The sequence below is a fragment of the Aotus nancymaae genome, unplaced genomic scaffold, assembly GCF_030222135.1.
Source record: "Aotus nancymaae isolate 86718 unplaced genomic scaffold, 86718_ANA_hifiasm-v0.15.2.pri h1tg000059l, whole genome shotgun sequence".
Taxonomy (NCBI): Eukaryota; Metazoa; Chordata; class Mammalia; order Primates; family Aotidae; genus Aotus; species Aotus nancymaae.
In genome coordinates this window covers 39846651-39871274 of record NW_026988473.1, presented here as the reverse complement: position 1 = coordinate 39871274, position 24624 = coordinate 39846651, and the positions used below count along the sequence as shown (strand labels likewise).

Below are 24624 nucleotides of genomic sequence, written 5' to 3'. Positions count from 1 at the left end.
AAAATGTAGTTAGTATGAGTGAAAAATGCAATTTTACATTTAATTTTATTTTAATTATTTTAACTGACAGTAGCCACATGTGGCTATTAGCAACTCTAGTAGAAAAGACACCCATGGAAATAAATAATTACAATGCACTAGGTGCTAGGGAAGCTCAGAGAATGGAGACATTAACTTTGTTCATTAAAAAAAAAAAAACTTCTGAGAGGAATCACATGTTGGGCAAAGTCTTATGTATAGATAGAAATTTATTCTGGAAGGAAGAGCATTTCAGGCAGAGGGTACTGCAGTGGCAAAGGCAGAGAGTTATGATGGGCTTGGCATTTTAAGGGAGATGCAGTGGAAAGAGATAGAAAAAAGAACCCACACTAAACAAAGAAAAAAAAACAGGCAAAACTCATTTCCCATCAAGAAAGATGAGCAGAATAAAGTCCTTAGAATAGCCTATTATTTTAAAAAAAAAAAAAAGAAGAAGAAGAAGAAGAAGAAGGGCAAAATACATAAAGATTTGGTCAACAAATCCAAATCCAGGAATACTAAGATGTGTAGAAAGCAGTCATCTGAAAGGGCAGAGTGTCAGACTTCAGATAGTAACTTTCAAATCTGGTATCTCAAGGTAGAAGGAGCTCTTGCCAGACACCGTGCTAGAAGCTTTTATACACTTTATCTTATTTAATCAATCAAAGGAATGCCATTTTATTGAAAAGGAAAGTGAGGCTCTGAAGATAAGTAAATGTTAGTAGCTACACGTTGGCTATTAGCTGCTCAAGAACACATAGCTAACAAACGGCTGAATGTGGTTCAAACTCATGTCTAATGTCTACTGCTAGAGCCCTATTTTTTTTTTTTGCTTAAAAGACTAGTCAAGTGCAGTAGTAAGAAGGGGGGAAAGAGTAGAACAAGGAGTTCGATCTGTAACTGACCATGAACAATCAGTTGAGATAACTCACTACCTTCGGACCAGCCTAAAGCCCCATTTTCACGATATAATGTTACCTTTCCACCTAGGAAGATGTTTAGACTGAAATACAAACACCCTGAAATAGAATGCAGATCCTAAGAGATTATTCTAAAAGATTTACAGATCATTTCCAAGCTCTAATGGTGACATTTCAAGGGACAATACCATAATGATTAACTCTGGATTGTCTGTCAAAAACGGTAGACATAGCTGAACTCCTCCAGGCCATTGTTTGAAATGGTCTTAGAAATCTGGATACCACAGATTGCTAGAACCAACAGTCGCAAATGGGGTGCCAATGTCCATAATCCCCTAGACCCAATTTACAAGGGTGCTACCCAGTGACAAAGTCACAAAGTCCTAAAGCTTGTCAGTGCTGTCTGGCAGTTTTCTACGGGTGTAAAGTGTCTTGAATTTTCCAAGTTCCACTTCTTGGATTAGCATCCTCACCATCGTACCTTTCTGAACCTTCTTCACATTCCACCCAACAGTCTTGGTTAACTACATAAACTGCCTACGCAGTGAAGATTTCCAACATCTGTTTCACTCGTGGGAATTCCTGCTAGGTTTGCCTGACATTGAACTTAATTCCCCACCCTCCACTGCCCCATCAACTAGGACAGAAAGAAAAGACCAGGAAAACATTTAAGAAAGAGAAAAAAAGAGAATCTCATTTACCAACATTGCAGACACAATATCAATTATCTTGTATTAGAAGTCTCCTACTTCCAATAATAAACATATTTGAGACCTGATCTCTCTTATAAGACTAGTATCTCTTATTTTTGGGTTTGGGAACTTTCAGCAGATGGATAAACACAGAAAATTCATACCTGGAAGGAGATTACTAAGTAGCTCCACCAAACCTAAGAAATGAGCAAAGCACAACTATCAAAAGGATGATAAGAAAAGGCAGCAGAGGAAAGAGGTGAATGTATCGTGCTTACTGGAAAGACATTAATGTTATTATGGAAAAACTAGAAATCAGAAATTTTCAGTTTGGTGTAATTTTAGTGTAAATTATTTTATATTTGAGTGTACATTATAAGGATAAGGCTGGGGGTAGCAGAGAAGCATCATATTTTCCAAGACTCTGTCCTCTGAAGGTCTTAATTATGCCCTGGTTCCACCCCAGCAGAGCTAAGAGATAGAAACATGAGGACCCGAGGAAGGAGGATTAGCCAAATACTGGTAGCTGGGATCCTTAATTAACTGAATTCATTTTTCTGAGCTCTACTCTTCAGAGAAAGACAATAAAATAGGTGTAGGGTTAATACTTTCTAATGAAAGTAGCCTTCTTGGTGAATATTATTATTAATTAAAGCAATAGAATCTAGTGCTGAATTATTTTCTTAAATATTTTTTATACATATTTTACATAAATTTATAAGCATGACTAATAGAAGTATTTTTGTTTAGGTACAATCTTTCTCACCCTCCTCTCCCTACTTTTCCTGCTTGGCTCTTCCCTGTCTCCTCAGCTCACATTAATGACCACATTGTCTACTAGGAATCTTCGTTACTAACTTATGTGTGTTTCCACATTTTACTGGAATACACTCACACACACACACACACACACACACACACAGAGAGAGAGAGAAAGAGGGAAAGAGAGAGACAGACATGGGGTTTTCGTTACTGTTTATTTTATAAAAATGAGATTGTATTATACACACTTTAATGTAGGTGGTTTTTCTCAATACATCATGAAAATCTTTCCAATCTCTGTATGGTTCTAATTCATTCTTTTTAACAGCTGTAAATAATTCCACACTGCAGATCCACTGATGATCTAATGTGGCTATTTCTTTTTTCCACAGGCTTTCACTGTATCAACTATGCTATAGTAAACACTCTTATACTGTGTTTTTTTTATTTTCCTGTGATAGATTCCTAAGAATGAGATTGCTGGATCAAAGGATAATATAGTTCTTTTTTCTTTCTTTTTTTCTTTTTTAAAGAGATGCCGCTAGCCTTTGTTTTAGTGTGCCAAGTGACCTTGAGTACTCACTTTTCCTCCCTGGATTGGACCTCTGTTTTCTCACTGGTAAAGCAGGCACATGGGACTATAGATGACCTTGAATGTCCTTTTCATCTTGTCGTGTACTTCTCTGCTTCTGCGCTAGCACCCACTGCCCTGTGTTTTGCTGCAGTGAAGTGAGAATCATCATTACTGCTGACTCAGGAACAAGCATCCTGCCTGTCTGAGTCTTGGAATTTTGAACCTACATTTTGCACACAGACTGATTATTTAGCTGAACCACTGATTTCCAAGTATGAACCCTTCTGAAATGCTATAATAAGAGATGTTTGCTTTGATTAACTTGTGTTTCCCTGACACCCTGGAAGCTTCTGCCCTTTCTTTATATTGAAATTTACCTTGATATAAACAAAAGGTGCCTCAGGACAAACTCTTAGCAGCTTCTGTATTTGAGCACTTTTCCGGGATCCTACTAATTTTCATTTAGTAAAGGTAAATACTTGATAATTGAGCGACCAAACACTGAATGAGGAGGGAGAAATGTTGCACAATCATTACATATTTTGTAAGGTTTTCTATTCTATGTAAGTCTACCCATGTTAAACCTTCTGGCCCAGGAAGAGAGATTTGTCTTACTTGCTAATTCTGAGGGGCTTCAAACATATGATTCCTCTAGACTGAATAATATTAATAACAACAGCTTATTGAAAGTATGCCAGGTAGCCAACCTCAATCTAGGCACTCTGCATGCATTCTTTCATTTAATTCTCAGGTCACCCTTGAGATAAGTTAATTCTTTTTTTTTTTTTTTTTTTTTTGAGCCAGAGTCTTGCTCTGCTGCCCAGGTTGGAGTGCAGTGGGTGACCTCGGCTCACTGCAACCTCCACTTCCCGGGTTCAAGCGATTCTCCTGCCTCAGCCTCCCAAGCAGCTGGGGCTACAGGCACGCGCCACCACATCTGGCTACTTTTTTGTATTTTAATTGGAGACAGGATTTCACTGTGTTAGCCAGGATGGTCTCATCTCCTGACCTCGTGATCCGCCCGCCTCGGCCTCCCAAAGTGCTGGGATTACAGGTGTGAGCCACCGTGCCTGGCTGACGTAGGTTAGTTCTTATTATGCTCATTTTACTAATGGGGAATTTTCCCCAAGGTCACAGAGCTAGGAGGTGGTGCAGTCTGTCTGCTGAGCCCACGTTCTTAGCACAGAACAATACTGCAGTGGAGCTGGGCAATAGTAGACAAGTGGGACAAAAATGCGGCGTGGCTTCTTGCCTATCGGCCATGCCACCCGAAACCCACACCAAGCCCTCACATCCATCATCTATGGACGTTTTAGGTGTTAACGACTCTTATGTTAAAATCACGTAAACACAGACACAGGCTCCCATACTCTATCCTTCATGCAGTGGATGGAGAAGAGTCAACACAGACCAGACCGGGGCTCAAAGCTAGGCTCTGCCCGCTGACCCTGGATGCGATTCTTCGCCTGTCAGTCGCGCTGGTAGCTCTTCCTCGCCTGCTGCCCTGAGGACCAGAGAAGGCTGGTGCCACAGTGCCCAGCTAACGCCAGAGCAAACGCCCGTAAAACACCGGTACCTTTCCCTCCTCTCCTTCCTTAGTGGAAGGAGGGCAGCGACTTGAATGCGCTAGGCTGCCCTCCCGGCCCTCTCCTGCCTGGGTTGCAGCTCCCCTTTTGTGTCTTGGTATTAACACTGGCGTCAGGACTGCCACCGATGGCCTGTTTTTCAGTAGGCTACCTCCATACAACCGAGTTTTCAGAAATAGCGATTTATTTGCTTATCTGCAGGAAGGAAGGGAGGGAACAACGTGATCGAGGACAAAATCAATTACGATTTTTCATCTTTGACAAAGTAATTAAGGCCGTAGTGACTGGCTAATTCAGACCAAACGGCTGCGCGGTGATGGATGCGGATTTACGGCCTGCTTGGCTGAGGCGCGCTGGGCCGGATTATCACTCCAAACAGGCGTCAGCGGAGGGCGGGGGCGGAGGCCCTCGTTGGGAGGACGTGCGTCTCGTCTTTTTTTAAAAAAAATACTGCGGTTCCATCCTCTGCGCTTGGTAGGCGCTGACACAAACCCAATACGCACGACCTGCTGCCCCAGGGCCTGGCTTCCTGCCTCCGCACGCTCTCTTCCGCCCCCAAACCTCAACCTTCAAGCCGGGGTAGTGCCCGCCCCCGCGTTGGCCTCATAGCGACCCCTCCAGGCCTCTCCGCTCCAGACCCTCCCACCATTCTCCACCCAGCCCCTCCCTTCTAGAATCTTGCGGCTGAAAGTGGGGGGAGGTGGGAAGCCCCAACCGCGCCTCCGCCAAACCCCGCAGCCGTTCCTGCGCGTCACCGCCTCTGCAGAGCCTGACGCGCGGCGGCCCCCACGCAAGAACCCAAGTGCTCACTGTGCTGGGGAGGGCCAGCGGGCGAAACGTCAGGCCTGGGGGCCGAGCCGGGGCGCTGGGCGTCATTCAGGCCCAGGGTGGCAGCTGGGGGAGGTGAGAAGGCCGGCAAAATTCCGCCGCCTCTGCTCGGTTCTCCCCCTCCCTCCCTCCTGGGCCAGCCAGGTCTGTGCGCCCTGGAACAATTGGACGCAGGTGGACGCTCCATTTGCAACTGGCCCTTTGCGGGGGCTGCTCAAATGCAAATTGGGAAACTGGCCAGAACCTTCCGAAGTCGTGACTGTGCTTTGTGGAAGTTGGCCGGGGAACCGCAGAGGGAGGCCTACACTGACCTTTGTGCGCGCCTCGTGGTACCGCGCGGGCCGGTCGCTTTCTGAAGCCCAAGCCTGCCTTCCAGGGCTGCCTTCCAAAGTTCTCGCATCCGTCTTGCGCCCTCTCGGAAACTGGGGACTGTTTAGGCAGAAGCTCCTGTAGGTCCCCCGGCCTCCTCCGAAATGCCAAGAGCCTGGGGGGTTTCTTCTCAGCACCAGCCGGGGCGGGAGGAGGCACCCCTCCGGAATTCTCAGCCCCACCCACTCAGACGACCCTCCTCCAGCCAGAGTTCACCACAGCCTGCTCTACCCTCTTAACCCTCATTTCCGACCTCGCCGTATGAGCGGGCCCCGGGGAGAGCGCGACTGACCCGGGGAAGTGGTTGGGATCCTCTCCAGGGATCAAAAGCTACTTTCTGAACCCCAATTTCCTCAGCTTTGCAATTGGTATCGTTTCTCAAAGGCCATTGCCAAAGCTACCCCGAATAATTCATGGATAGCTCTTGCGCAATGGTTCAGTCGTGAGATCTCAATAGACGTTAGCTCAAAACTGCAATAAAAAGCGACCTGAAACCCTCAAGGCGTCTCAAAAGGAATATCTCCTCCTCCTGCCCCCACCAAAAACAATGCAGACCTTGTGTCCCCAGCCAGCTGCCCTTTAGAGGGTCTAGGCGCAAGAGCCAGCCAGCGGAGGCATCCTCGCATTCTCTGGCTCTCGAGAGGGGTAGGAGGGTGCCCCTCAGTGCTCCCGGCGCCCGCTGCAATCTGCCATTGCAGCCTCCGCCTGCGGCCGCCGCCGCCACGGCATTGTTCTCCAGCCGCGTGGGGACAGCCCAGCCGCTTGCGACGGCGCGGACCCCGAGGCAGTGGGCTGGGCTGCTGGCAATAGGGAAGAGACAACGTGCTGTCTGTAGCTCCCCATCCCCGAGGCCAATGTTCCCGAGCTAGACCGGCAAGGAAGGAGAGAAGGGAAGCATTTTGCTGACAATCCCCTTCTAGTCTCCAAACTACACCTTCTTTGTAAAGGCGTTTTCTCCTCCTATTATAGCTATTGCATTGTACCAACCAAAAAGTCCTTTTTTTTTTAAATCGCCACGTCCACCCCTAATCACATCCCCGCCACAGTACGATTGACATTCCTCGAACGGCTTTCCAGATTGCTAGCTCTGCCCTCCCTCCATACCCATATTGCTGGACTCCCCTATTTGGAGGGTCTCTAAGGTCCCGTGCTGCCAAATGAGGCCTGGCTCTGGTGGGATTTTATTGAAAGGACTATAAAGAAATCATGGGTTTCCCTTGACTTTGAAAGTGACCTAAGAACTAGGTCTGTGTTGGGAATAGCTTTATTTTTATTTCTCTAAAACGTTTTCAGAGAAGCTTTAAAAATACAACGAGAATGGTCAGTTATACTCAGAATTTTCTCTTGATTGTGTTAACAGAGTTATTTAAAATAGGAACGGAAATACTAGATCCCAGTGTTTAAGCAAAAAAACCCAGGATCCCTTCAAGACTGACTGTCTGGAAGGGTAGGGATGTGATAATCTGAAGTTCACATACATGCAAGGTAGATACACCCTTATAAATGCAGGACCCATGTCCGCTTCAGCCATCACAGAGCTGTGGGGCTGTGCGCAGACCCTCAGTCTCTTTCGGAGTAATATTTTTCGGAATCCCTGAAGATTGGGGAGGACAGCAATGGAATCTAGTGGAAGGGAAAGAGAAGACAGAGATTTAGCCCCCTCCCCCACCTCTACAGCCCGATCCACTCTGTTGGCGGCTGCGTCTTGCCTTGGGTGCAGTGGGACGTGTACCTCCCATGTTTCCCTTAATTAGGAGGAGGCAAACTTCTGTCTTCCCCTCCTGCCGGTTTCGGTTTAGTAATCAGACCCACATGAGTCACGCCAAACACGCAGCCCCCTCCTGATGGAGTGACAACTGGTCAGCATACTCTAGGCTGTTGTCCCTTTAAAACTTGAATCCAAGGGGGGTAATGATTTATCAAACTTGTATTATCAAGAAAATGTCAAACCAAGGGCACCTTGCTTTGCACTGACGCAAACCCGGCCTTTCCCAAGGAGATATAGAAAGCGCCTCTCCTGCGGGAGCCAAACCCAGTCTTGTCAATAGCGGGTTTCACCCTCCACCGGTTCAATCTGTTGCCTGTGTCAGACATGGTGAGTGTTTGCTTTTGTTCTTTCAAGAGGAAAGGGGGCTGAGGGGATAGGGAGAGCAGATTCGTTTTGGGTATTTTTTTTTTTTTTTTTTGGAGATGTCTGTGGATTGGGTAGGAGGAAAGGGGGCGACGAGGAGGACAATTCTCGCAGCCGTAGGTATTTGTACTTGTGAGCCTCACCTGAGGTCGCAAAGAGGTTTCCTGGGCTGTAGAGCTGAGAGGTTGGTTGTGGCTTGTAAAGACGCGATCCCGGGCACTGTCCTCGGTGCTGAAAAGCCAGATGCCGGTACAGAGGCGAGTTGTTCTGGGTCCTAGAGGCTATTGAAACAAATGCTGGCTGAAGCTGAGGTACTTAGATTTGTGCAAATTGAGGAGTTATGTTTTGCGTGTTTGTGAAAGGGGGTTAGATGAGAGGCGTGCAGTGGAGGTGAAGATACAGGATTATTCTTACAGTGTAATAATAATTATTGGTGCTAATGTTTAGGAAGCCCTGAAAGATAACACGAGGGGAGAAAGTAGATAGAAGAACCACCGCTGGCAATTCTTTTCATTTGAAAGTAAACTGGGAAAAAGCAAACAAAAATTAGTCCTGAGTTTTGGTACTCAAGCAAGGGTAGGGTTGTGAAGGATATTAGACTCCTGTGAATAGTTATGCCAAAAAACAAAAACAAACGAACAAAAAAACTTTGCATGTTCTTTTACATGTCTGGGAATCTGGAAGTGAATACAAGTTGTGTAAGATAACAAACCTAGTTGCTACTCTGTGTCTTAAATTTAGTTTATTATCGTTTTAGGAGGTTTTTTGTGGTTATTTTGATCGTGATTCTTAACCTTGTCTTTGCTACCTGGCGGGAGGAGGTGGGTTATGGAGCGCTGGGACTCGCACAACCAATTTGGCCTGAAGCGCTCTCAGGTGCCAGGGCATCAGCTTTGTGGCCACAGCTTGTCTATGGGGGAAAAAGGCAATGTGCATTGTTGAGTGACAAAGGAAATGGGGCGGAAAATTAAAGAATCTTTCTACAATGGTGATGGGGATTCGGGCACCCTCAGCTGTGATGTGAAATCCAAAGAAGGAGGGGAGCTCATGACTCTAGGGCTATTTCCATCACCCCTCCTTTGCTCCTACAAAATTACATTTCTGCCTCTTTTCTTAGTTCATCCTCCACCAGGGAGGGAATATTAGCTTCTTTTTGTCATCTGGTTATTGACGAAACGGGCAAATTAAGAAATACTGATTGCAGTCTTTCTTGGGGAAAAACAACCTCAGATTTCAATTTGCTTCCCCAGAGATTGTGTCTGGACCTGAGTTGCGAACGTCTCCATGTGTAGATACAGGTATTTTAAAAGCTGCTGTGACTTTGTTTTGCACGAACTTGACATTGTGTTTGCAGGATTGCAGTGCTCCCAAGGAAATGAATAAACAGCCAGCCAACAGTCCGGAGGCGGCGGCGGCGCAGGGCCATCCGGATGGCCCACGTGCGCCCAGGACGAGCCTGGAGCAAGAGCTTCCTGCGGCTGCCGCCCCGCCGCCACGTGTGCCCAGGTCCGCTTCCACCGGCGCCCAAACTTTCCAGTCAGCGGACGCGGGAGGCTGCGAGGCTGAGCGGCCAGGAGTAGGGTCTTGCAAACTCAGTAGTCCGCGGGCGCAGGCGGCCTCGGCAGCTCTGCGGGACTTGAGAGAGGCGCAAGGCGCGCAGGCCGTCCCCTCTCCTGGGAGCTCCGGGCCCGGCAACGCGCTGCACTGTAAGATCCCCGCTCTGCGAGGCCCGGAGGGGGATGCGAACGTGAGTGTGGGCAAGGGCACCCTGGAGCGGAACAATACCCCGGCCGTGGGCTGGGTGAACATGAGCCAGAGCACCGTGGTGTTGGGCACGGATGGAATCACGTCTGTGCTCCCGGGCAGCGTGGCCACTGTTGCCACCCAGGTAAGCAGGTTGCATTCGGCCTGCACGGTGTCCTGCTCTCCAGCCGCGCGACCGAGGCCAGCCAGGCAGTGGCGGGTGCACGTGTGCTGATGGGGAAACCGGTTGGCAGTGCCAGGTGATGGATGCGGGAGGCGGCTTTGGGGCTTCGGAAGCTCGCACTGCGCTGAGGTCTGCAGTTTAGGGCAAGAGGGCTGCAGTGACCCTGCCAGAGGGGCCACGACCTGCCCCTTCCCAGCCTTGGTGGTATTGGGAACCCAGGTCCAGATCCAAGAAGCAGTTGAGATAGGTAGATTCTACCCTTTTATGCAGACAGACTCCCCCTCCTGCCAATGACTGTCTTTTCTTTTCAAAAATAATTTCTTAATTAAACAAAAAGAGGGAGAAATTTCAGAACAAAGCCTGGGGGTGGAGGGGCAGCAGGATATAGTTTAAGTTATGCAGCCTTTACACTGCCACTTATGCTTATTACATGAGAACGATTTTGATGAGAGGTGGGTTTACCTGAGGCTACTGAAGCTTAAGCTTCAGGGCCTGTCCTTTGCTGGGGCCCTTCCAAAACCTGGTGTCTGATTTTGCCATAAATTTCTGTTTTTTTCCCCAAAGTAACTTCCCTCAATTGCATAAGCTTCAGGCCCCACCAATCTGAATCCACTCTTGCATTTGATCCTTTATCACTTAATTAGAGGTGTGAAAAACCCACAGGGCAAATCCCAATCCCTGGGTTTATGAATAAAGGCAACTTTTGCTGGTGGCCTCCTATCTCATATAGGCTTTTGTTTTCTTCCATTTCCCTCTAATTTCTCCTCTTCCTTCTCTGATCTCTTCTTTCTTCTTTCCTTTTTCATCCACTTCAGCTCTTCCCTTCTCACTGCCTGCCTTTCTGCCATCTCCTCTCCTTCCCTGGCCTCAGGGGCTATGCATATATCCAGCAGTGGGGGCCTGGACCAGACTTTGTGCCAGTGTAAGGTTTAGGGTTTAACTAGCCCTTCTATCCTTAGTCACTCTAGTGTTTACACACACACACATACACATTCACACTTATCCACAGGCCCACATAGCAGGAGCTTTGGTGTCATTGACTTTCCCACCTGCCTTTCCTTTTGGGGTCCACACCTGGCGAAATAAACATCGACTTTCCCACTTGTCTTTCCTTTTGGGGTCCACATCTGGAGTGTTTGTCTCTGTGTATTATCTACCTCTGACAGTATGCATCCCACAGTGTGACCCCAGGTGGAGAAGAATATTTATTTCACTTGTCTTGCTTAACCTCCGCACTGCGGCAGGAGCTGGAACTCCCACCCTTTGCAGCCCTGGAAGGATTGAAGGGTGGGGTTAGAAGTGGAGGTGGTCTGTGTGTGGGAGGATTAGAGGGAGGCTGTTAAAGATGTTTGGTTTCTGAAAGTACTTATTTTCTGCCCTGCCCATCTTTCTGATTGTGCCTTTCTGACACTCACCCTGGACCTTTCTCCCCCCTCAAGACTTCTGACAGCTGCTGCTGTGTCCTTCACAGCCTGTAGAAAAGTATGAGACCTAGCAAGTTACTACAATAGGAGGTGAAGGGTGACTGAGGAGGTGGCAACTGTGTGCAGTGGCCTGAGTCCCTGGAAAGCTTTGTGTAGTGTCTAGGTGTCCTGAACAGTTTCAGAGTTTATTTGAGGTGGTCTCCCCCCATTTTTCCTGCCTTGTAGTGAGGCATTCTAGGACCAGACACTGCCCCAAGAAAGCATCTTAGTGTGAGCTTGAAGAAATGAGCCTCAAAGGTTCATAGACTGCTGGAGCTGGCAAGTGCTTCAGGGGACAGTTATTCTAAGCCGGTTTTACAGATGAGACACAGAGGTTCGAGAGAGCAAGTGGCTTACCTGGGGTTATCCAGCTGATTAGTAGTAAAGTTTAGACCAGAACCCAAGATTTTAGATGGCTTGTCTCTTCCCATACCGATCGTTTTTGTTCGTTTGTTTTCCCGCTTGTTTCACCTTCAAATCTCCCTCCTGCCCATCTCCCTTGCATTAGTCTTGAAGGATGCTTTCTTAAGTTAGTTGACCAGGCAGGTTCTGGTTTGGTCAAGAAAGTAAGGCAGGGGCTCCGGCTGGCTTCGGCATTGCAGCTCTCTTTCTGGTCTTGGCACACACTCTAAAGAAAGAAAGGGCTGAGGAAGGAGTGTGGTGAAGGCTTTTTTGTGGGAGAGGGTTAATTAGGAAGCTGCTTGCTGGGAACTCCAGGCATGATGTTGGGAGCCTGCTTGCCAAATAAATTATTGGTGAGGGGTCGGGGATGGAGGGACCTGCTTGCCATCACCTTACAGGTTAAAGGTTTGGGGAGAGCTGCTTGCTGGTGTGCCCTGACTGTATGATCTGGGAAAGAGGGGTTTTGGGTCTGTTTAAGATGGATCTTCAGATCAGGATTGGGGGCCTGCTTGCTGATTGACTCTCAGTGCAGGGTTGAGGGGTGAGGTCCCTGCTTGTAGATGCATCCTTTCTTTAGATTTGGGGTCCTGCTTGCCGATGCATCCTCAGTTGAAAAGTGGGGGCCTGCTTGCTGGGAAGGACCCTTAGCCGGGGGGAGGGGTGGAAGGGGCCTGCTTGTGGACCTACTGGGGCTGTTATCGACAATGTGCTTTTCCGCCCCCAGGAGGACGAGCAAGGGGATGAGAATAAGGCCCGAGGGAACTGGTCCAGCAAACTGGACTTCATCCTGTCCATGGTGGGGTATGCAGTGGGGCTGGGCAATGTCTGGAGGTTTCCCTACCTGGCCTTCCAGAACGGGGGAGGTATGGCTTTTCCGCTCTTTCCGCCTGCGGCGGGGCGGGGCGGGCACCTGAGGGTTGGATGGGACAGGAGCGCTGAGGCAGGGCAGCCTAGCGGGGAGGCTCAGAGCAGCCTCCTCAGGCTTCAGCCCTTTACCTCGTAGGCATGAGTGCGTAACCAGAGGGCAGGGGCGACCGTAATCGTTTGGCAATAGATTCGGGAGTCTCTTATCTAGAGAGGGGAGCAGGCCCCCAAACCCCCCACTGACCCGGTTTTGGGACCTGGGTCCTGAGACGAGTAATCACGGGTGCTGGCCGTCGTGTTCAGAGAGCCGCGGCACTCTGGGTACGCAGCGCTGTGGGAGCCCGCAGCTGTCCAGTCCTAGAGTCCCGATTCAGGATTATATACTGCCTTCCTAGGGGTCTCCTTAGGCGAGCCAGGAGGTGAGGGGGAAGGGCCGGGGGCTGTGCTGTCAAAAACTTCTCAGAAGTGCCTGCCACCCCCGCCTTCTTGCTCTGCTTCTTGAAGCAGAACATACTTTGGTTTTAGTAAAATCGTTCAGTGAAGACTGGTTTCTTTCATCTGCCCTAAACGGGTGGAAGATGCTTGCCTTCAAAAGAGATGGGGAGGACACCAGTTCGGCTTGCATCGGCTGCTGGGCCGCTATGCTCCCTTGTACCTCTTCTGTACCCACCGAGGAGGGACCCGCACATTCACGATCCCTCTGGCCCTCCTGATGAGTAGGCGCCGCGGGGCCGGCCGTTCTCTTCCCTACCCTGGCTGAGTGACAAGTCGCCCTCTGGCAACGGGATTTTGAACCTAGAACCCCCTCCCACATCTTCTCAACTGGACCCAAGGGACAAGCGATGCACTCCTTCACCCCATAGGTCGGGCAGTTTAAGGGTTTTTGTTTTGTTTTTGTCTCTTGGGTCCGCTTCAGGCGGAATTGGGTGCAGCGGAACGCACAGGTGCTGCACCACCCGGCGGTTAAAGCGCACATCTTACTTAGGCCACCACTCTCCTCCTCTCCAGCTCCAAATTAGGACACTTTGACAAGTGTTTATGAGGACCGCAGAGCATTTGCCATCGGGGGTGCCCTGAAAACACACCAGGTACCGGCCACACGAATAGAGGCACCCAGATAGGTTTCAGTCTGGTTTTCTGCAGGGCGCCCTCAGACTAGGAGGTTACTAAAGGCTTCCAGTGCCTTGAAGTGGGGTGAGCACTCAAGGTAGAGGATGGGGAGGGATTTCCAGCAAAAGGAGACTGGCCCGCGCCAGTGCCTGTGCTTTACTCGCCCGGATCTGCGGAGAGCGGCGGAGAGGTTCTCAGCGCTCCGGGGAAGCCAGGCGCTGGGAGGGGAGGCAGCTTGCCCCGCACTGCGGCTCGGGGCCCCACCGCCCTCAGCGCGGGTGGAGGGCTTGCCGCTCCTTTTCAGGAGCAGAGGAGGACTGCACAATCCCCGTCTTGAGAGGATAAATCAGATCCCAGGTTTTTCTGCCCAGCATCCCTTGGCTGGTCCTGGGCCTTCCTGGCTTGGAGAACCCGGGGCACAAAAGGCCCCTCCACCCAGCAGGAAATGGGGAGGGGCGGCAGCATAAAGAGTAGATGCGAGAAAGATCAGTGTTCCCTCTGCTGAGGCTGCTGTTCTGGCTCGGGCATCTCCAGTGCCCACCTTGACGCTGGCTCATGCAACAGCACTTTCTGGTCAAAACCTTTTTCAAAAATCATGACCATTCGCCAAGTCCCTCCCAAACAACCTCAAAGAACGTTGAAGGGAAAGAACCCTAGAGAAGCTTCAGCGAGTCTGTGGAGGCCTGCCAGGTACTATTGCCCTAAACTGGGCATTTTGAGGAAGAAAGAGATGAAGCGCAAACGACATTAGGGGCTCACAGGCTGAATAAGACTCTCACATAAAAATTATCAAGTGATCGGTGCCTGGAGCCAGGTACTGTGGGAAGACACAGAAGGGAGACTTCCTGGAGGAGGAAGCATTTGAGTTGACCTTGAAGGATGGAAGGAACTTCTCATATGGAGAAGGGTGTTGAGAAGTGTGTGATGGGGATGAGGATGGGTTTAGGAAGAAGGATGGGTATCCCCCAATGACTGGCAGAGCAGGCCCAACCCTGGTTGGCAGAAGGTGCGCAGGTAACTTATGATTAAAAAAAAAAAAAGGGCTCCTGGAGTTTAGCATAGAAGGTTTTAGGTCCTGGGAGGGCTGAGGCTTTGATAAGATTTTACCAATCTGAATCCAGTAGTGAGTAAAAGGCATGAACTGGTTGAGCTCTGGGAGTGCTTAACTTTGGGAAATTGAAATGCTATAATAAAAAAAAGAAAATAATAAAACTCATCAGCACATAATCCCTAGCCATCTGCTAGTGGAGAATTGAAATAAGGAGTGTATTTGCATGGGTACCCTTACACTTTTTGGAGGAGGGCTCTTCAATATCTGTGGGTGACTGTTGCTGAGACAGGACATTGAAGGGCTTCTTCAAGAATGGAGCTGAGCCCCACCCCAGAGGGTTAAGGAGAGCCAGCAGCCTGCTTTTGCCTCTCAGGTCTCTCACTTCCCACCTCTCTTTCCAAGGTGCTTTCCTCATTCCTTACCTGATGATGCTGGCTCTGGCTGGATTACCCATCTTCTTCTTGGAGGTGTCGCTGGGCCAGTTTGCCAGCCAAGGGCCAGTGTCTGTGTGGAAGGCCATCCCAGCTCTACAAGGTGAGTCCAGCCTGCCTTCCAGCCTCCTCAGGCCCTTCCTTACCCTGTCCTCTCTGGCACCATGCAGCCCCAGGGAGGGAGTCCTGCCTTTGTGGTTAGTAGAACTAACTCTTTCCATCATTCATTGGGTCCTGAATAATGGCCTGAGATCACCTCTGGCATTGTTGAGTTCCTGGCAGAATGCCTTCTTATCCCTGATAGCCAGCTCACTCTGCTATTGGTACATCCATTCTGTACAAGAGAGCCTAGGCCTAGGTCCCCACCCTGTGCCCAACTCGAAGAATTCCAAAGCATTTGAGATGGAATGAACCCCTGGAATTTTTGCTTCTGCAGGCTGTGGCATCGCGATGCTGATCATCTCTGTCCTAATAGCCATATACTACAATGTGATTATTTGCTACACACTTTTCTACCTGTTTGCCTCCTTTGTGTCTGTACTACCCTGGGGCTCCTGCAACAACCCTTGGAATACACCAGAATGCAAAGATAAAACCAAACTTTTATTAGGTAAGTTTGGAAATATCTGCTCTAGGTGTGTCTATTCTGAACCATCCATTTATTCAACAAAATAATTGAACATATATTATGCATGCTAGGCCCTATATTAGGTACTGGGAGCACAGAGATTAAATCAATCCATCAAATATATGTAATTCTAACATTTAAGGAGCTCATGGACCAGAGGAGGGGATAATCAAATTTTTGTTTGCTCATGAATAACTGGAATCTTTGTTGAAAATGCAGATTTCAGGCTCACAAGCTAGTCTGATTTAAAGATTTTGTTGGGCTTAGAAAATTTGCATTTTAACAAGTCCTTGTAGAATCTTATTTTGTTTCATAGTGTTTCTTAGACAAGTAGCATTACTTGAAAGGTAACCACCTTTCAGTAACCAGCTTCGCCCTAGCCTTCCTGAATGAGATTTGCAGTTTAACTAGGTTCCCAGGTGACTTGTCTGCAGGGTGCAATTTGAAAAGTGATGGTCTAATTCCTAGAGTCCAGGAAAGCAATCCTGGGGCCAGACTTCACAAGATACTGCTCAGTGCATGAGGTAAATAGACATGAGAGTGGACCCCTAGGCCACTCTGATAAAAATGTAGCGTCTAGAAGAGGGCAAGCTACTGGGGAGCCAGGAAGTGTTCTGGAAGATGTTTCAAATGTGAAATAGATTTGGACTTGAGGCCTTGGGGGAAAGTGTCAGCTTCTTGGGTCCAGAGCAAGAGAGTGAATGCAAAGAGAAGAGTAGGGCTGCTATGTCAGAAAGGCTTTCTGGTCTACATCTCTGTCACTGACTATATGTGTGTCTGAGTCAAGTAACTTCTCTCTGGATCTGTTTTCCTTCTCTGAAAAATAGAAATAAAAATGTTCTTCCCCTACGTGCCTTATGGTATTGCTGTAAGGAGAAAAGAAACGAAGGGTGTGATACAGCTGCAGAAGTCTACAACTCTACAAATAGAAGGTGCCAGTATCAGTCACTTTGGAAGCTCTGTTCATTTTAAATGGGACCTAGAAACAAGTAGTTTCTCCTTTCCCCAGTAGCTCTGTGCCGAGGCCACTTCTTGTGATCTCTGTATGATGGGCTCTTAGTGTTTCCACCAAAACCAGCTTTTTTCATGATGGAACTGGGACATGATTTAACACTTTGAGTATGCTAAGGGCAAAAAGATGAATTCTTCCCTCTTGCAGACCCAGCGAGATGCCATTCTTTCCTGCATTTTCTGTCATGAACGTGTGTTTATTTTATAATAGTCTCTCTCTCTCTCTTTGTTTGTGTGTGTGTGTGTTTGTGTGTGTGTTTAAGCCGGCTGAGCATGTTGACTGGACCAGGCACATGGGTGGAGGCCCAAGAGGCACAGAAGCCCCTGCCTCTGGCTTCTAGTATGGCTCACCATCACCTGGGAGACATGAAAGGCAGAGCAAAGACTACACAGCTCAGCTCCTAGTCAACTGGTACAAACCATTAAAACTGTGCAAGCTCTGAGCACAAGGAGACAATGCACATTTTTCACTCTGATTGTTTCCTGCGAGTATATGACCAGGCTGAGCAGGTCTTATCTCATTGTTAGCCAGTGCTTTAATTTTTTTTGGTGGGTGGAAAAAAAAACACAAAACAAGGTCAATCCCCACTCTTTCTTTGTGCAACCCCTCCATGTGTCATTCTCTGTGTTATCAGCACATGAGCGTGTTCTGTTCCTGGCACCAGGCTATCCCTTGCAGGGGCATTGGTCCTTTGGAATTCTGGGGTGATTTAGAAAAGGTGATGGTGGCCTGATTTGCAGAGCCCTACTGCTCTACTGGACAAATCAGGAGTCTAGACAACAGATGTTCCCAGGCTGTTTCTCAGATGGTCACATTGAGCAAGTTTTTCTTAAGAGATGGACAGATTCTTTACCCAGCATTTCCCAACAATTGCCTTTCAGTCTCACAACCCCATAACTACTCACAACCTGTGACTGTTGGGCAAAAGGACTCATCCCAGGAGACAGGGACTGAATGGCCAGCTATTGTGACCTTCATGTGCAGCGTGGAGCTGCTCTCAGTGCCGCTAGGGACACATTCCATGGAGATACCAGACACCCATACCCACTCCAGCCCCAGAGGAAAGCCCTGGATCTGTGGGTGGGGAGAGGCTGCCTTTGTCACATCTTTCTCTTATGCAGGTTGTAAGAGGGGCTGCCGTCTTTAGGGTGACTCAACTCTCCAACTATCTGTAATGGAGAGACTAATCCGTGCCCTGCCAAGTGAGACCAGCGGCTTTATGTGAAAATAGGAGCTAGCTGGGTCACGTAAAATAGGAACAACATAAATACCATTTCTATTTCTGGAATGGCTTCATTTTCATTAGAACTTTAATTAAATGATTCCTTTTCTCCCTGGTCTTTCATTTATTAATAATTGCCCGAGTAAAGAGAATCCCATTCCACGGCTTCCAATTTAGCACGATCATTATCTCTGTTCTTTGTTCGGGGTTGCTGGGCCGCAGAGCTCTCTGATGAGACGGCCCATCATTCCTTCGCCGGTGGACCTGAAGGCGCCGGGCGCTGGGAAGCATGCTCCTGCCGCCCCGTGGTGGGAGGGGATATTGCAGGAGGCATGAGGCTGCGGAGCGAGCGAGTGGGGAGCCTGGGAGCCCTGCTGCATTGCCGCAGGAGCGGTGACCTTGTGCTGCTGCGGCGGCAGTGCTCTACGGACATCCAGAGACGCTCCCTAGGGAGGCTGCCTGCGTGCTTCACAATTGCAACTTCGGAAGCAAGAGATTTGGTGTTTGACCTCGTAATAGTGATCTCTTCAGTTTTGGGTGGACGTACTGTTTGGCAGGAGGGCGAGAAATAACTTATGTGCTTATTTACAGAACAGAGATATGGAGGGTCTTTTTGTTTTGTTGTTTTTGTTTTTTGTTTTTGAGATGGAATCTCACTCTGTAGCCCAGGCTGGAGTGCAGAGGCGTGATCTCGGCTCACTGCAACCTCCACCTCCTGGGTTCAAGCAATTCTCCTACCTCAGCCTCCCAAGTAGCTGAGATTACAGGCACGAGCTGCCATGACCAGCTAATTTTTGTATTTTTTAGTAGAGACGGGGTTTCACCATGTTGGCCAGTCTGGTCTTGAACTCCTGACCTTGTGATCTGCCCGCCTCACCTTCCCAAAGTGCTGGGATTACAGGCGTGAGCCACTGAGCCCGGCCTGGAGGGTTCTTTAATTGTCTTTATTCAGGTCACTGTTGGGGGAAACAAAAGCTTTCTTGGTAAATATTTCATAATGATTAGGTGAATCCTCCTCAAACTCTGTTATTTGATTAAAGAAGATGCTTTGAATAGAAAGATATTTTGAGGCCCTGCAGTGGAGATTCCCAATCAGGGAGATTGTGCAAGGGACATTTGGCAATGTTCAGAGACATTTTTGGTTGGTGGAGCTGGCGGGGAGGGCAGATGCTCCTGGCATTTAGTAGATGGAGGCCAGGTATTCTGCTAAATATCCTGCAATGCACAGGGTGGCCCCCACAGCCAAGAATTATTGAAGCTTTTTTTGCAGAGTTAACAAGAATTCTAGACAGAAGTATTGTTCTAATCAATTATCAATCAGGCTGCGCTTTGACTCACTTCCTTGAAACCAAAAGTTGAGTGACACTACTTACATTTGCATCCCCATTGTTCCTATAGATGAGATTTCTGATGTTAGAATCATAAGGCTTTTGTATAAAATTTGCTTAAGCAGATCCTGAATTCAGCAGAACAGCTGATGCCAACCGGTTTAAAGACTCCTACCAACTTTAAATAGTGGCTCACACCTGTAATCCCAGCACTTTGGAAAGCCAAGGGGATGGATCACTTGAGGCCAGGAGTTCGAGACCAGCCTGGGTGACGTGGCAAAACCCCATCTCTACTAAAAATACAAAAATTAGCTGGGAGTGTTGGCGTACATCTGTAATACCAGCTACTCTGGAGGCTGAGACATGAGAATCGCTTGAACCCTGGAGGTAGAGGTTGCAGTGAGCAGAGATCATGCCACTGCACTCCAGCCTGGGTGACACAGAGAGACTGTCTCAAAAAATAATTCAGTTCCTCCCACAGAGGAACTGAATCAGTGTGAGAATACATTTCTTCATCTCCCTGTCCCATGACTTCACCCTGCACTCTTCATCCCACCCCAAAACCCTAGCCCCAAACTCTTTAGGGAGATGGATTTGAGGTTTCCTCCTATCTCCTTGTTCAGGGACTCTTATGATTAAACCTCTTTCTCTGCTGCAATGGAGTGTCTTGGTGGTGTATTGACTCACTGAGCCCATTGGGCAATGGGCGTATTGCGGTTACTTTATCTGACCCCAAATGCCATTGGTACAGCTATTGAGAAATCTTGGTCTAAAGAAGTACTGAAAGGGAAGGGATTCTTATGATTGTTTCCATTTTTATCCAACATTCTAAGAAATTCTGCAGTGTGTGTGGGAGGCAGAAGGCCATTTACAGCAGGCAAGTGGGCTTGTGGGAGATTATGTTGAAGACCAGAGATGCTCTCTCCAGAGTAATACCAGCTATTAAAAGCTATAACAATGATGATTGAGTTATGGCTAAAATTTACTGAGTGCCAGCTGTGTGCCAGGCATCACATGAAGATTTTTCATTTGTGATCTCTCTTCATTTAGTCCTTACTGCAACCCTGAACAACTATGACCAGAAAATGGAGGCTTGGACAAATGGAACTCATTCAAGCTCTCAGGAGTAGTAGAACTCCTGAACCCATGTTCTTGCCAACCTTGCTCTTTCACAGAGAGCATAAATTGGGAGTCCTATGCACCAGATCTAGACTGCATATACTTCTTAAAATTATTTATTTATTTATTTATTTTAGAGACAGGGTCTCATTCTGTTGCCCGCCCATGCTGGAGTGCATGGTGCAATCACAGCTCACTGCAACCTTGAACTCTTGTACTTAAGCAATCCTCCTCCCTCAGTCTCCTGAGTAGTTAGGACTATAGATGTACAGTACTGGACTAATTTTTAAAAATGTTTTGTACAGATAGGGGTCTCTTTATGTTGTCTAGGTTGGTCTTGAACTCCTGGGCACAAACGATCCTCCTGCCTTGGCTTCCCAAAGAGAGTTATAGGTGGGATTACAGGGTGTGAGCCACGCTGCCCAGCCACTTTTTGTGGTATTTCAAGACAATTTTAACTCATTTTCAAGATTTTAAAATGGAAAGATTTTGTGTAAGTTTACAGATTTTCTGCATCTTTTGCCACAACATCTGGAAAAGCTTGGCCCTAATTGGCTGGAGAGTGCTCTGGTTGGCCATAGTCCCCACCACTCTCTATTATTTTCCAGTTTTGTGCCTTCCTCATTTGTTTCATTAGCCTGGCTTCTGTGGGTGTTTGAGTTTCTAATCCCTGCTCCCTGTTCACACTGGAGTGCCTAAGTCATTGACTCCAAAGGGAGCGCTTGTTTGCATCCTGGGTTGATGTATGGCCTTGGCTAGCCACTGCATGCCTCTGTGCCCCAGTTTCCTTATCTGTATCATAGAGATAATGACAGTACCTTTTCATAGGGGTGGGTGAGGCTTAAATTAGTCAATGCATGTAAAGTACTTAAAACACTGCCTTAAAGGCAGTAACTGCCATGTAAGTGTAAGGTTTTGTTGTTAGTGTTACTATTTGCTCCTTTACAAAAATGTCCTTTGGGATTAGTCCTGGTGGATTCTTTATGTAAGGTATTTGTCAGTTTATCTGTCAGTTTTGTGCCTTCCTCATTTGTGTCATCAGCCTGGCATTGTAAAATGGTCAGAAAGACTTCAGGTTCTTCCTATTTAAAATAACAATAATAATATATACCTTCTGGGTTTTATGAGGATTTCATGAGAAAATAATCATTAAGGTGTTCAACACAGAGCCTGACATACTAAGACTCACATGGTTAAGTTCCTTTCTCCATCCCAGCCTAGGTGAGGCCTTCTCAACCTTGGTATTACTGATGTTTTGGACTAAATAATTCTGTTTTTTTTTTTTTAAGAGACAGGGTCTTGCTCCATCATGCAGGCTGGAATGCGGTGGCATGATCATGTCTCACTGAAGCCTTGCATTTCTGGGCTCAAGCAATCCTCCTGCCTCAGCCTCCCAAGTATTTAGGACTACAGGTGTGTGCTATCACACCTGGCTAAAGGACTGGACAATTCTTTATTCTGGGGGACTGTTCTGTGCATTGTAGGCTATTTAGTGTTAGCATCCCTGGTCTCTACTTACTAGATACCAGTAAGCACCAGGTTCTCAAAGTTTGACAATTAAAAAATGTCTCCAGTTGAGTACCACACTCTTAGGTCTTGTTGCAGGCTCCCCGGTAGGTGACGTGGTTGCCGCCTCTGCTTACTGAATGTGGTGCCAGGCAGTGGGTCCAAGGTGAACTTCTTAGCCTCTGTAGCAGTACCCTTCAGGAGGTTTGATTATTTTCTAATTAAATTTGTTTCAGCAATTTATTTATTTTCTGTGGAGTCATAAGGATCTGGGTTTGAATCCTGATTCTCTTCCTCATAAGCTGTGTGGCTTCGGTAGAGTTACCTAACCTCTTTAAGTCTGTTTCCTTATTTTGAAAATGGAAGATTACAGTACCTCCTGCATAGGCTGTTGTGAGAATTTAAAGAGATAATGCACGAAAAGTGCTTGTCCACTACATAGAGAGTGGTTTGTAAATGGCTTCGTCATCAGTACGAGGTGCAGTTGTGGGGACTGGGAGCTCTGATGGAGAAAACATAATTCTGTGGTTCTTTTATTAATATATCTGGCTTTGCTCACTTAATACTTTCCTGAAGTTACTCTCCAATATTTGGCAAATGCTTTTGGCATTTGTTTTTAAACTGCTGCAGAGAGACACATCTTTATTTTCTGTACAGATTTCACTGTATTTCTATTCTGTCCTCTCCTAAACAGATTCCTGTGTTATCAGTGACCATCCCAAAATACAGATCAAGAACTCGACGTTCTGCATGACTGCCTATCCCAACTTGACAATGGTTAATTTCACAAGCCAGGCCAATAAGACATTTGTCAGTGGAAGTGAAGAGTATTTCAAGTAAGATGACTTTCCTTTTCTTTCTTTTTTTTTTTTTTTTACCTTCTAAGAGAAATCCAGTGAATTAATAAATATTCAATTTGCACTCCAGAGGTGTGGGTGGTCCAAGGGATGAGATCAGAGAGGAAGGTGTTTTTCTCTGGTTTGAATTCCAAGAGCAGATTCTTGTGTCTTGTTAGCCTGGAAAGCAGAGCTGAATGAATGATGGCAGAAGGGCAGAATCAGTGCAGCTATAATTCGCAATGCTGATGAAAAGGCCATTTTAAAACCTTGATCCAGTGTGATCTAAGTGGACTGTCAGTTAACCAGATTATCTTTTCTTCCATCTGCACTTGGTTTCAGGGAAGGGGGCAAAAAGTAAGAAAACACGTCATGTTCAAAGTTTTAGTTTAAGTAAGAACAAGCTCATTTTTTTCCTTTTTCTACAGCTTTGCCTTAGTTTTATACTTTTTATATCAGTATGGCTAGACATTGAAGATTGAGGTTCAGGGATACTTGAAGATCTTCAGCTACCATTGGAAGATTTAGTGAAGTTCATGAAGTTATTTCTTAAGGGAGATAAATGTAGACAGAGTTCATCGTAGGGTACATAAAGAGTGTTTTCTAGCTAAACTTTAATTCAGGGGTTGTAATTCAAATATACTCAGGGGCGTGGTGGGAATATAAATGAGTAAAGCAAAAATAAGTGAAATGATAGAGAGTGGTGGGGACTGCGGCAAACCAAAGAGTTTGCCTGTTACATGTAAGGGAGGGCCCTGGTGACCAGCTCCTGTGATCACTGCCTTGTGAAAACGTAGGCCAGTGCTGCCAGAGCTTCTATTTTAAAATAAAAGATGGAAATAAAATCTAGATTTTTGTATGATCTCTCCCATTTTAATGGGAGCAATTATATGGCAGCAAAATAATTCAAATAGAACACAGGGGTCAAATAAAATGCATAAATTGAACCCCCGAGTTTGTGGCTTTCACTTAGATGATAAGAAATGGTCACTGATACCCCCACTCTTCCCAATTGTCATTAATTACTATTCCTGGTTTTCTTTCCTGTAGACTCAGAGTGACCATGGTTGTTCCCTGCGGAACAGAAGGGAGAGTTACCTAATTGATTAAATAGTCCCCTTTGACCACAACTACCAAGGGGATATTAGGGGGTCTTTAATTCTGAGCACCTGAGTCTGATGATAAAATCTGAAAGATCACCAAAGCAGGTTTGCAAATCGTTTTCCGGTACACCTAATTCATGCAGTCAGGTGTACTAGAAAATGATTTGCAAACCTCCTTTTGGTGGTCTTTACTAATCCTCCGGAGCCAGTCTTAATTTCAAAGAAGAAATGTCATCAGGAGTTTCTTGGGACTTGTTTGAGGTCCTGTAATTGAAGCATGGAGCAGTCGAGATGGCTAAGTTGTGAAATTGTTGACTATTTGGTTTACCATTTTGGTGATGGGACATGGGGAAGGTCCTTTTCCTTGTGGTCCTCAGGGTTGTGCCTTAGAACCAAGTTTGTTTCCAGCCTTGGTCTGCCCTGAGTCCAGGTTGTGCCAGGGTTTGGCCCTGAAAGAGGCTCTGTCTGCACAGAGCTGGCCATCACTGTTATGAAAAGCATGGCTATGTGCTGCCAAACAGCCTCTTGAGCTAGCCGGCTGGACCAGGAGTAGGGCTGCTGCCTGCATTTCCCTCAGCAGGCCAGCACGTTCTGGGCCATCATTCCTATAGTCCTGCAGAGCCTGATTGCTGGCTTGCCTTTCCTTCAGGTCACAGAAAAATGCCAACCTGCAAACACAGCAGCTTCACAGAGGATGTATGGCTAGGTGGTTGCGGAGTAGAAGGAATTGTCTGAATCTGTT

At 47.1% G+C, this 24624-nt stretch overlaps 1 protein-coding gene across 1 annotated transcript in view; it reads left to right on the top strand.

Moving 5' to 3' along the window:
• The first annotated feature begins 7780 nt into the window (after nt 1–7780).
• Nucleotides 7781–24624, top strand: part of SLC6A5 (solute carrier family 6 member 5) — a 56343-nt gene continuing 39499 nt past the window's right edge. Inside the window, exons 1-6 of the mRNA XM_021675200.2 lie at nt 7781–7844; nt 9235–9768; nt 12397–12535; nt 15100–15231; nt 15565–15738; nt 22638–22779. Coding sequence (XP_021530875.2) covers nt 7842–7844; nt 9235–9768; nt 12397–12535; nt 15100–15231; nt 15565–15738; nt 22638–22779 — 1124 coding nt within the window. The 5' untranslated portion in view covers nt 7781–7841. The remainder of the gene's footprint in view (nt 7845–9234; nt 9769–12396; nt 12536–15099; nt 15232–15564; nt 15739–22637; nt 22780–24624) is intronic.